The sequence below is a fragment of the Rhipicephalus sanguineus genome, chromosome 6, assembly GCF_013339695.2.
Source record: "Rhipicephalus sanguineus isolate Rsan-2018 chromosome 6, BIME_Rsan_1.4, whole genome shotgun sequence".
In the NCBI taxonomy this organism is placed as follows: Eukaryota; Metazoa; Arthropoda; class Arachnida; order Ixodida; family Ixodidae; genus Rhipicephalus; species Rhipicephalus sanguineus.
In genome coordinates, this window is record NC_051181.1 from 51,158,042 (window position 1) to 51,170,812 (window position 12,771).

The window sequence follows — 12,771 nt, forward strand, 5'->3', positions numbered from 1 at the left end:
ACGACGCAGTATGGCCTGCATCTTGCAAATTTTAACTTCGCCAAATGTGGCGCCCCGTGCATTTGACCCAATTCTCAAACTCTGCTGATCCTCCAAACGCAAGAGCAGCCTACCCAACGCAGCTTGGGAACCCAGTGTCTTGGTTCCCGAATTCTCAAACTCTCTTTTAAAGTCTATGTCTTGTCGATGGACTGGGCTCAAAATCGAGAGAGCATAGACAGCCATGTTGCTCCTTGTTTGACAATGTGCCACTTGTTTTCTCTCGCTTTTGCAGGCAGGACCAAACGGGTAGGTGGGCATGTCGATGGTCTGTGGAGATGGTTGCTTCTCTTTCTCACCCATTCTCTTGGCCTCAGGCATCGCCAAGCAGTCCAGGAAGAAGCACCATTCCCGACTGCTAGATACTTCCCACGGGATCCGTGAGTGTTTCCTCCACATTTCTTTTTTGGACTTCCAGTGTCATTCAGGGATTGCTATATTTTGTTGCTTGTTGTGATTGAAGTCAGCTCGATGTCTGCGCGCTTAGCTGGGTGTCTTGTGTTTATGTCCCGATGCTTTTCTAGATTATATAGGATTGTGTAAGAGACTAGAGTAAAAGATTGATGTAACACATTCTTTTCTGCGATTTTGATGAGGCGTTTTCTTTACATGAGGCTATATATATTGCTCTAACTTTTCCCAGCTATGAATGTAAAACCTGCCATAATCCTCCATGCCTGCCCACCTACAAAAAAGTAAACGTTATCCTTTCCATTAGAGGTGTGCAAATATTCTAACTTCTGAATATTTTTCTAATAGTGTTTGCTATTCGATTCGATTTTCACCGGGATTTTACTATTCGAAGTATTTGAACTTAAGGAAAATAAATATAATTGTTTCATTCGTTGAAAATCAAATCGCAGCGCTTTTAAAGGGTGCGCGTAAACCCAATTATCCTCGCGAGCTTTGACCTATCTGAAAGGTTAATGGCTGTCACCGCAGCCTGCCGCTATTTTACAAAAGGTAGCTCGATCAGGGTGCACAGACTAGAAAAAGTGCAGCGCAAAAGTGCAAAGTGCAGCTTCTGCTTATACCATACTTGATCGAATGTAATGCACACCCAATGTTGACGATCAGAAGAAAAAAAAAAGGCAAGCACAATTCACCCTCGCAGAAAGAGAAATTTATTTTGCACGCAGTTCCTTTCCTTCGGCGATCCAGTTTTGGATACGCCTTGATCGCGTGCTGATTCAAAGGTCATTACCTTGACAAGCTTGGTCCATACGAAGTTGCTTGAGAAAGCCTGCATTGAGGCCCAGATATTTACCCATTTTCGGCCCGTAGAAACTTTTCCTGGTGGACGTGAGCAGCTAAGATTTCCCTCCTTTGTTTGCGCCACTCACAGACACGTTTCGGGCCCGCAAAATGGACGTAGCTGTCCTCAGTGGGTGAAATAACTTTCCTTTGATATGAGCTTTCATAACAAAAGGGGCTCACACCTTCTCCACTTCGCTGGGAACAAATTTGATGCGGACAGACATCAGTCGAGCACAAAATGCGCTGGTGCTGGCCAGCTGGAAAATGCGTTCCGACGCCAATTTGTGATGGCGATGTGTAGGTGTTCTGTGCTACGTCTGTCAGTGACGGTTGGCTGTTACTAAACCCGCAAATGTCCAAAAAAACGGCGAAAGTAAAGTTTTCCAGGCTCGTGCCAATATTGCTCGTTACATCACACGTGTCACTACGCAGCAGCTAGCAGCGCAGTTTCGTTTGGCACGGCAGACAGCATGCTGCTGCCAGGTCTATGGGTTACCGTGCAAAAGGAATTTTTTTGTTTTGGGCCCTGCTTCGCACTACATTTTAACACGAAAGTGCGCACTCGTTTGGCATCTGCGAAAGCCGTGTGCAGAAAACACATGACGTCTCCCACCGGAACTAATGCCGGCACCAACAACTGCTGCAGAAACTCACAGCCGCAAAGTACGAGAGGGAAATCCGCGCAGCAGATGAGGAACTCCCGACCTGAAGGGAGCGTGCCCTTGTCCGCCATGTCAGTTGGGCCTCCACAGAAGTTGGAGGAGAGGTTGAGGAAATTGCGCCTTTTCCTTTCATGTGTAAGTGTAAGCTTGTGCGAATATTCAAACGAATATTACAGTATTCGAATTCACTTCGATTCGAATTTAAATCGGAAATTTTGTAGTACAGTCGAACCCACTTATAACGATCTATCGGTTATAACGACCATATTTCGGTGCACTTACGATTTTCCAATGCTAAACATTGAAGCTGCGTCCACATATAGCGAACATTTTTCAAAGCCTCTTACTTTTACAACGAACACTTCAGACGCGGTCGCGGTAAAAATATGGCGCATACGAAGCGAAAAAAAGTTAAAACAGGCCTTCTAAAGCGTGAGAGGGGCGCGCGTGCCCCGCTCAACTTTACTTGCGATATCCCTGATCGGCGAGCACCGCACGCAGATTTCGGACGCTGCGAGCGAGGTCGCTCACTTTCGAGCCTTTTCCTCAGTGGCAGGATGGCAGTGAGGGGGAAAAAAAAAAAGGAGGCAGCATGAAGCCTTGCGGTCAGCTTTCGCACGGTAACCTTTCCTGACGCCGTTCTCTACAGCTACGACCGCCTACGATGAACCAAACGATGCCTTGGAATGCAAGAAGGCATAAATGCAAGATGTGATAACCGCGATAGCTTTCATCGCATAAAGGTTCACTGCGTCCCTAAACTCGTCGACGCCACAATGTGCCGCAAAAGGTCGTGCGTCTTTTCGGTAACGGCAGAGACCGGTCGATCGGTGATTACGACTTCCGCGCGATTGCGGCGATGCCTTCGCGGATAAGCACCAGAAAAGAGCGAAGGCGAGGTGGCGGCCGTCGGTGAACGTGCAGTTATGACTTACAGCCGACAACCTTATATCACAGTCATCTCTAGATATCTGCTCGGCTGCGAGTGCGGCGTAGTACGCCGTACACTGCGCGGATTGACGGTGGTACGAGCGCACCATGCTGCCGTTCGCAAGTTCGCCGCCGCCGTGTCGTGCGAAACCGCTTTAAACTGCGCCTCGCTTTGTAGAAACGAAAGTAGCTAGCTGTTGAGCGGCGCGGGCACCGAGAAAAGTCGATGCACTGACAGCGAGCGTATACTGCGTGTTTGACTAGGTGAGAACTCAAGTGCGCCGCACATCGTCGTGCAGGGCCGCGGGAGCATCGCGGAGACGTAGAGTGCGCGTTGCTTGCAAAATGCTTGTTTTCGCCGTGTTGAACGAACAGGCTACTCGCCGCACCCGTGCACGGTCCGGAGTGAAGCAGGCACGAAGAACTTACAAGCGCGCGCATATGGCATACAGCAAGCGGCCCGGCAGTGACTCCGCGAGCCGAGTAGGGGACGCGCTGCACGCAACTAGCCAGGGATGATCGGCTCCACGTGGCAGTACCGCGCTTCAGTGAAACGGTGTCAAGTGACAGCAAAGGCGGGTAATTCACTCGTGAGCACGTAGCGGGTGTCGCTTCACGACGCGAAAAGGCTTAGCTTGTCACCGGAGGGGTTGAGTGCGCTTTAATAAAAGTGCACAGAAAAAAAAAAATGGCTTGGCCACTAAACGCACGTTTTTAAAGGCAAGTCCATATACAACGAACTACTGATATAGCGACCACTTTTCGCGACACTTTCGAGTTCGTTATAAGCGGGTTCGACTGTATTCGAAATGAACGAATAGGCGTATATTAGCCCGCTTGCAACCTCCCCCCCTGTAAAGGGGTTTCACTGCAGTGGAGCGGTGCTGTACCGTGAATACACCTTTCCAGGGAAAATCTGCACTGCGGCAAAGCTTCAAAGTTAAATGAACATTTTACCCTCGCATCAATTCATCATTTTTTAAGCTTAAAAGCTTGTTGGACTGGCTTTCTAAGTATAGTAAATTTTAAACCGTAACATCGTACACAGGTTATCACTTGCATTCTACCGAAAGTCAAAGCCTGCTATTATTCAAGGTTGCTTCCACTTCCTTTGAACCAAAAAGAATGACATTTGCACATGCCTTGTTTCAATTAAAAAAAATATTGGGCAGGTTAGTTGGGTCATGACAAATATGCTCATTTTTCTAATATAATATGTGATATATACCATTTGAATTCGATTTGAAATTATTAGACCAAATCACTATTCGCTTCGAATTCGCTACGAACCTAAAATTTACTATTTGCACAAGCCTAGTAAAGTGTTGTCAACACCACTTCATTTGTACCAAATCATGTAAATACAGTCAACTGCCGATTTTTTGGACGCCCGATTTTCCGGACATGCTCGAAAATTCGGATGCTTTCGTGGCACCATCACCGGCCCCATAGATGTTAATGTATAAGAACATCCGAAATTTCAGGTGCTGAAACTCTTCAGCGTCCGATTTTTCGGACTTTCTGTCCAAATTGCGAGTCCGAAAGACATTAATTGAAGCCCCCACCTCTGCCGCATCTATCATCTCATAGGTTCGAACCAGCGCTTTCGCGAGTCGATCTGTTTGAGACAGTAGCAGAGTCCGAAGGTCAGCTTTGCCGCAATGCCAAAGTGTTATGGGGTAAAGCTGATCAGAAATTCAAAGGGGCTGCTATCACAGCGCCGTGCAGCGATGTCTTTACGGATAAGCAGTGGAAATTCACAGAGGCGTGATGGCGGCAGGTGACAAACGCGCCAGTACGGTTTAATCACTGACAACCCTTACGATAAGCATCTTCAATTAACTGCTCGATAGTGCATGTGGCCTAGCGCAGTTACATGCGTACTGCACGCATTTAATAGGTGAGAACCCGAACGCGCCGCGCCGCCATTCATGCTGCCTCATTGTGCAAGACCGCAAAGTGCGCTGCACAGACGCGTTGCCTTCACGGATAAAACCAGCTCACCATTTCCGCGCCCGTGTGCGGTCGGGAACGGAGTGGGCATCACGAACACTTTCATGACAAGTGCATGCGTACTGTCAGCAACAGTACAGTGATGGCGTCAGCTTAGTTCGTGATGTGCTGCACACAACTAGAAATGATTGGCTTCACATGGCAGCAAATTGCGTATCAGCGGAGATTCGGCAATGCGTGCGCACGTGCATCGGGAAAAACTGGACGAGTCATCCGCTCTTCTGCCACAGTCCTTGTGTTCCGCGTCATCGTTTCCAAATGCTCTATGTGAGAGAGCCGTATCTTAATCTATTCCGCGCTTTGCTGGTATCACTGGCACTCATCACAAGACGCAAATTTGCAAGTAAGTGTTGGTTGGCATGTAGCTAAGCGGGGTTCGCAGCAGGTACTGAATGTACTTGCGAGAGCCTGGGCGGGCACCAAAATGCCTGATAAGTGTACTGGGAGGCATTACAGATATTTGAGACGTTGTGGCGATTTGATCACTTGAGCAGAATAAAAAAGCACGTATTCATTTTTTCGGACTGCCCGAATTTTCGATCAATTTCGCGGTCCCCAGAGGGTCCGAAAAATCGGACGTTGACTGTAAACACACTTCGGCCTCTGCAATGCCTCATTTTTTATAAGTAGGGCTCCATGTTTTCTAAGTTCAATTTTCTCGAAATTCGGAGGGTGTTTTTCAGAGTTTATTTTCTTGGCGGAAATTCTTCGTTTATCAGTGTTTATTTCTCGTAAATCCCCAATTCTCCGAAATTCGGTGTTTAAATTTGAATTAATCTACATGCTCCAAAATAGATGAAATGATATCTGAGCACGAGAGCGTCGGAACACACGAAGCTTATATTAGTAAGGTTTGAAAGCACAAACACATATACACACAAGCACAAATACTTGGGTACAAAAACGACAGGCCTGCGCTGAAACCGCAGCACAGACACAGCGAAAGCTGGAAGAGCGGCGTTTCTAGGTCCCGTTAAGCTCTCTTGGGGCTACAATACAAATACACTAGAAAGGTACCCACTACGCCGTAAATCACAATTTTTGTGAAGTTGGTAAGCATCTGCTACGCCATTATTCGTCATTCTGCGGAGAAGCGAAGCACCACCTACACGTCTGTAAGGCATTATGTGCACTTTGTTGACGCTACGACTGATGACGATGAAGAATTATGGCTCAGCCCTTTGTAATGGGTTGGAATCTTTAAACAGCCCACCAGTTATGTAATTTGCATTGGGTGACGCCCGGTCGCTATTTCACTCTCCCGTCATGCTGTACAACATAAGTTGACGTGGGAGAGACGGGGGGGGGGGGGGGGGGGGCGAAGAACTTTACTGAGACCCCGAGGAAATGGATCATGCGCTTATGGGCTTCCTTGGCAACCAATACAAGTGCACTTGCTAGGAACCCACTACGCTATAAATCATTGTAATTTTACTGAGGCCCCGAGGAAGTGGATCATGCGCTTATGGGCTTCCTTGGCAACCAATACAAGTGCACTTGCGAGGAACCCGCTACGCTATAAATCATTGTAATTTTTAGAAGTAGGGCAGCAGGCACTGTGCTATTTTTCGTCATTCTACGGAGACTGTTGGTACCTGCTAAACGCATGTAAGGCATTATGCGCACTTTGTTGATGCTGTGCCTGATGACGATGAAGAATTATGGCAGAGCCCTTTGTAATGGGTTCGAAGCATTCAACAACCTACTCATTGTGCAATTCGCATTGTGTGACGCCTGGTTACAGAATTCGCGTTGTGCGACGCTTGGTGCTTATTTTACTCTTCTACCACGCTATATTGCATATGCTAATGTGGTTCCTTCCCGACATGAAGCCTGTATAGGAGCTTTTTGCAAAGCAGTTTCAAGCACCGGCATGGCTCAGAGGTTGAATACTGGGCTCCCACGCAGAGGGCCCGGGTTCGAACCTCGTTCCATCCTGGAATTTTTTTCTTCGTTTTTTTTCTTATTTCGAGCGATACTGGTTACGGACACCGGCGGCGGCGGCGGACAACTACGGCGCCAAAAACGGCCGGTGAAATGATCTCATAACAGCTTTCGCTGTAAAACACCTACGTTTGTGCCTATTGCAGCCTTACAGCTTGTTATAATAGACGCAAGCATACTTTATGAGGTTGCTGTCACTGATGGAAGCGCGCCCCTTTCAAATGATGGTTCTCTGCTTTGGAAATGCCCTTTCAACATCTCCTCTGGAAACAGAGTGAGCCTGAAGACTCAGCACGCAGCAAGGAAGCATTGGCCACTGGACAGGGTGAAGCCTCAAAAATGACAGGGGTTCGACAATGTTACTGATTTCATAGCTGTGATAGTTAAAAAAAAATAACTCATGAGCAGGCTCAAAGCGTCAGTTTCGAGGAACACTTTACTAAAAAATTGGCGCGTAGGTTTCGAACGAGCGGGCTATCTCATGCTTCACATTTGGATTCACAATTTAAACATTGTACCAAAACAATTTACTGGTGTGATCGACTGCATTGCAAAGGTTCCTCTCAACTGTCTCTGTGCACTTTTCAGCTACAGCAATGTAGTATCCATGAAGGTCTGCATCAGTCATTGAGCGGTCATTCTCGTGTCCTTTTGATAAAGCCCTTTCATAAACATGCCCTTTCATTAAAGAATGAAACAGGGTCACATTGGCTGTTAAAATCGGAGTTTATTCGATAAGTCCGTACTGTCCAAAATTTTACCGGCGAGTGTTTATCGGATTTTTTCGGATTTATCCGAAAACAAGGAGCCCTATTTATAAGACAACTAGAGAACACTGCACCCCTCTAGCACTTCACCGACCTAGCCAAAAGAAACTCTCTCATGTTCCTATCTCATATGAAAATGAGTGGGGATCGTCTGCAACTTTTTTTCTGTAATTTTAGTTCAAAGTATTCGAAAAATATTGGATTCAATTTGCACTCATACTTTAATATTTCAATTTGCTTCACACCCAAAATTTTACTGTTCACACAGCTCTACTGCCCATATAAAAGCTTTTGTGCACTTGGCTAGTCATCGTTGCTTTCGTTGCCGCTGCTGCTTACATTTAGCTTGCGAGCACATTGTTGTACCATGCCGTCATCGTGCATCTCATGCCATCTATTCTTGCCACATGGAAACAAGTGGTAGATGCCAACGCTCACGTACTGCATTGGGGCATTTGCGAATGCACTTGCTTCTCCGTTGAAATTTTTGGTTTTCCTCAAAATCTTTGCCTGCCAACTTGGGCTGTGGCCGTTACAAGGGTCAATTTGGCAGTTCCAGTCACTACAGTTCTGCGGAATTCTGCAGAATCAGTTCTGCAGAGTTTTGGGGAGTTGTGGAATCACTTCTGTGAAGTTCTGCAGTATCGGTTCTGCAGAGTTTTGCAGAGTTTTGTGTATTCACTTCTGTGATGTACCATGGAGTTTTGCAGAGTCAGTTCTGCGGAATCAGTTAAGTGGATTTCCAAGGAATAAGTTCTGCAGAGTTCTGCGGAATCAGTTCTGTGGATTTCCACAGAATCAGTTCTGCGGGGTTCTGCATAATCAGTTTCGCAGAGTGCAAGCAGTGGCTCTGAAAGTGTCCCACTTGTGTCCTAAAACGCGCATAGTGGACAGTCAGGATGAGGCACTGGCTGAGGCACTGGCCCAGGCAGCATCAAGCTGGCACCAGAGTGCTGGGGAGGAGGACAGCATCTTGGGGAGCCTGCCGGCGCCTGACAATGTAGTCGACGATGAGGATGACAACGATGTCGAGGACATGTCACAGGTATGGATGAGTGCTTTGTGGAACCGGGAGCATATAGAAAGAGGGCTCATTTGTGCTAATTGTTGTACTGGGGATTGTGCACGGCGGCGCCGCGTCTGCTGTAATCCATAAGGAAGTCCCACACATTACATGTCAGCAGCAGAATTATCTTGGGTGAGGTTAAAACTGCGCGAAAAACGAGAACAGGTGGAAGGAATGAGCAAACCATTACGGCGCAGTTCGTTTGTTGCTCGTTCCTTCCGCCTGTCCTTCTTTTTTTGCACAGTTTTAACCTCACTCAGAGCATGAACGAACCAGCCTGCAAGAACGCCCTACTACAGCAAAATTAGTCCTGTACTTCTGTAAAAGTTTCAGTTGAACCTCATCATAAGAAACATGGATACATTGAATTTGTGATTCTATTAAACTCTTGTAGAAATTAACTTTTCACGCTGTCTTTCCTTAGTGAAAAAACAAGCTGTTAGTGTATAACCCAATATTTAGCGCTTGAATATGCTTGTTTTAAATGCTTGAGGCATGCGAGTTTTGAGCACACTGGCAGTTGATGGCGGCAAGAAACTCAGTCTTGCAAGGGTGTGTAGAACTCTTGACATCACGTCTGCCGAGTACACCGCTATCAGCATGTGGCATAAACCTCTGGCTGTGTGCTCGTCGTTGACGTACCGTATTTACTCGATTCTACCGCGCCCTCGATTGTAACGCGCACCCGTTTTTCGCGACCAAAAAAAAAAAAAAAAGTAATACATCGATTGTAACACGCACCCATTTTTCGTGAGAGAAAAGAACAAAAAAAGTCCGTAGGAGTCAAACTTCGCACATTCATAAGAACAAGTATTTGGGTTTTAAAGAACTAAAGTTTCAAAAAAGTAAAACACAGTCAAAAAGCGGGCCTTGCCGCTAAAGCTGTCACCACTACGGCGGCGATACGAGTCGTGTAATGGATCAGTCCTCGTCGCTGTCAACGCTCTTTGATTTCGGGAAACCGGCCCTGCTTTGGTCCACTGAAACCTTTTCGTGAAGCTTTGCTGTAAAAAATCTTCTGCTTCTGTTTGCGCCAGTCTCGCACGCACGTTTCGGGAACTCCGAACGACCGCGATGCGGCCCGATTTCCGTCCGTCTCGGCACATGTAATAACTATTCTTTTAAATGCGGCATCGTGGTGCACTCGTCGAGTCTTTGGAGTCTGCACTTCCATACCGTCGATGCGAACGCAGAACGGGATGACAATCTCCTCAGCACACGTACGAACTGAAACAATAAGCAGAAATGGCCGAGGCGCGTAGGAGGCGGCCATTTTGAAATGCCGATGGCAATATGATAACCGAGTTTCTTTCTTTTCTTTTTTTTTTTTTCGGTACTCGATTCTAACGCGCATGCGATTTTTGGACTCGTTTTACCGGAAAAAAGGTACGCGTTAGATTCTAGTAAATACGGTATGTCCTCTGAGATCTGGTGGCAGGCACATGCAGCCCATTTAATCGCGGAAGCCCTTTGTAAGTGCATGGCTTTTGCTGTGCCTTCCTGTGCAAGTACGGCAGTTCAGCATGATAGAAAAAGAAATCAAGAGACAGAAAGCTCCAGTTTCTTTAAAGCAGCTAGATGTTTTGCATTCACAACTGGTTTAGTCAGTCACATAACTTATGGTGCATCAATATTAGTATGCATGTTATCCTTGATTGGCAAGAAAATTAAGGGGATCTGAGGGCCATAGTTTCTTCTTCTGTTAAATGAAATGACTGGCAATGATTGCGCAGATGGCATAAGAGAAATTCTTGCGTTTAATTGGCACTTAGAAATGATTAAGCAAAGGGAAATAAAAGAGGGTGAAAAAAATGACGCCACAGTTGGGTGTGGAACTCACATCTTCAGTAGCTTCTTCGCATGCTCAGAGCTCTTCAGAGAGTGTAAGTGATTACTGCATAGGAAGTAGAGTCCGGCTCCTCAAGCGACATAGGCTGCTTCATTGCGCAAGCTTTCACGTTTTATGACTCTACTACATCAATTTTGATGAAATTTATCTTACATTTTGCCCTAGTTTTGTGTTTATTTGGGTTTAGTCCACATTTTAATAAAGTGTTCGTAAGCCGTTAGAAAGGTACTTGTATTTCTGAATAGCAGTTGTTCAATTTCAAGATCAAATTGAATGGGGCACTTTTCAATTTGATATTCGAAATTTTTGAATATTCACTACCGTAGTTTTGCACGCATCATGGGCCCGTGAATCTTGCAGCAGTGAGTCTAGCATGTCGCTGCTAGGATATTCCATCTGTGAAATGCAGATGTTGCATATGCGCAACGCAACAGTTTTGGTAGGTCTAAATTGTAATGTAAAATGTAGTGCCAGTGTAGAATTTTATTCGTTCTGCCTGCTTGCAGAAACCTAAAATGCTACCTATGGGAAGCTCTTGCCTAAAATATGTTAACCTGGCAGCACTGACGTTTCGAGTTCGTCTTATGCATGGGTAAACTTGGCGAGAAGATTCAGTGTCATCCACACATTCTTGTGGGGTGCTTGTTTGGACCAAGAGGCCATTTGTGTTCTTAAAGAGTGTCAATCTGCTCTGCCCAATAATTCATTCATTCATTCATTCATTCATTCATTCACTCACTCAGCCATTCGTTCATTGTTACAGCATCAGGTCCTGAAAACATTGGATTACGTAGAGAAGGGGTGTTACTAAATATCTGTAACAGCACCTTTGGAGCTATGTCAGTTATGGTTGCTGTGGAAGGGAAGGCGATTCCATTCATTGGTGGTCCAGGGGATTAAAGAGTCAAATTGTGCATTTGTGCAACATGTGGGGACACTCAATTTAAAGGAACACTAAAGAGAAACAGTGAATCAGTTTAGATTGATAAATTCTACTCTGAGAACTCTAATGTCGTTAATCTAGCCATAATAGGTTTATTTATATAGGAGAAAATGGAGTTCAAAGTTTCATTTTTAAATTTCATGCCAAAATCTCCGCGCATGACGTCACGGATTTCAAAGTGTACTTATTGTAATTTGGTGCCATTGGCCCAACGAAATTTCCTCAAACTTGGTATGTTAAATCTATGGCCCCCTCAGAGGACAACGTACTTCATTTTTGCCAATTAGGAGCTACGTAGGCCCTAGTGGGCGCCGTCAAAATATGTGACGTCGCGTCGATTGGTGCGGAGACTTCAAGGTGGCGTTGCCACCACATTTTCTTTTTGCGCATTTTGTTGCTTACTAAGCGTCTTCTCGCAGCAAGTGTGGTGTTTTTGGTATCGTGAAAAAGTAGTTTACTAATACGAGAGAAATCGTTTTGCTCTTTAGTGTCCCTTTAAAAGGATGATCACTGCAAGTTGAAGTACAGTTATAGCTTCAAGTAGTTGTTGATCTTTAAAACCTGAATCAATAAGCTCTCACCTTTTGCATGAAAAGACAAGGTGAACACATTCGAGAAAGGCAAAGTATATAAGTGGTGTAGTGACAATAGCCTGGATAATGCAAAATGGGCTCTTGATTGCAAATTTCAGGAAGAGGCCTTTGTCCTGCAGTGGGTAACAATAGGTTGATGGTGATCATGACTAACCAGTTGATTATGAATACAGTTATGCATTGGTAGTGGGAAGCAGATTTTGAGCATTGTGCCGCACGTGGTGAGGCGCTGTTTTTGCCGTCGACAGGTGTTTCAGCTAGCGGGCGAACGGGAACAAGACGACGCAGACAGCTCGATGTCGGACCACTCCGATGGCAACGAGGCCTATGACCCGTTCCAGCTCGATGGTGCCGACGACCAACCTGGTAAGCATTGTTACTCTGCCAATCCTGCATGGTCACCGTAAGCATAGATGAAGTTGTCTGAATTATGGGCAGAATTCTGGCACGCGAAACACGTTCTTAAACTCGAAAGAAGTGCAAAGAGCTCGTTCGCTTGTCTGCGAGAAGTAGCATCACAGTGGCTGCCACCTAGTTTTAGGCTATACAGTGAAAGAAAAGGTGGAAGCTGCGGTTTTCTTGGGTACAGCTTGAAACAAACAGATAAGCACTACGCACCAAATGCAAAGAATAAGCGGTCCATTTGGGTATTTGGGACGACTTGCCGTTTTTCCTGAGCATATTCTGCTGCAACGTGCTCTTTTTCAA

General features: G+C 45.8%; 2 protein-coding genes across 2 annotated transcripts in view; both read left to right on the top strand.

Moving 5' to 3' along the window:
* LOC119397257 (DNA polymerase zeta catalytic subunit) overlaps positions 1-8,659 on the top strand; it is a 42,427-nt gene extending 33,768 nt beyond the window's left edge. Inside the window, exons 9-10 of the mRNA XM_049416766.1 lie at positions 275-419; positions 8,500-8,659. Coding sequence (XP_049272723.1) covers positions 275-401 — 127 coding nt within the window. The 3' untranslated portion in view covers positions 402-419; positions 8,500-8,659. The remainder of the gene's footprint in view (positions 1-274; positions 420-8,499) is intronic.
* The window catches only part of LOC125758844 (nuclear pore complex protein DDB_G0274915-like), a 26,912-nt gene continuing 22,449 nt past the window's right edge, over positions 8,309-12,771 (top strand). Inside the window, exons 1-3 of the mRNA XM_049416505.1 lie at positions 8,309-8,323; positions 8,409-8,657; positions 12,312-12,429. Coding sequence (XP_049272462.1) covers positions 8,309-8,323; positions 8,409-8,657; positions 12,312-12,429 — 382 coding nt within the window. The remainder of the gene's footprint in view (positions 8,324-8,408; positions 8,658-12,311; positions 12,430-12,771) is intronic.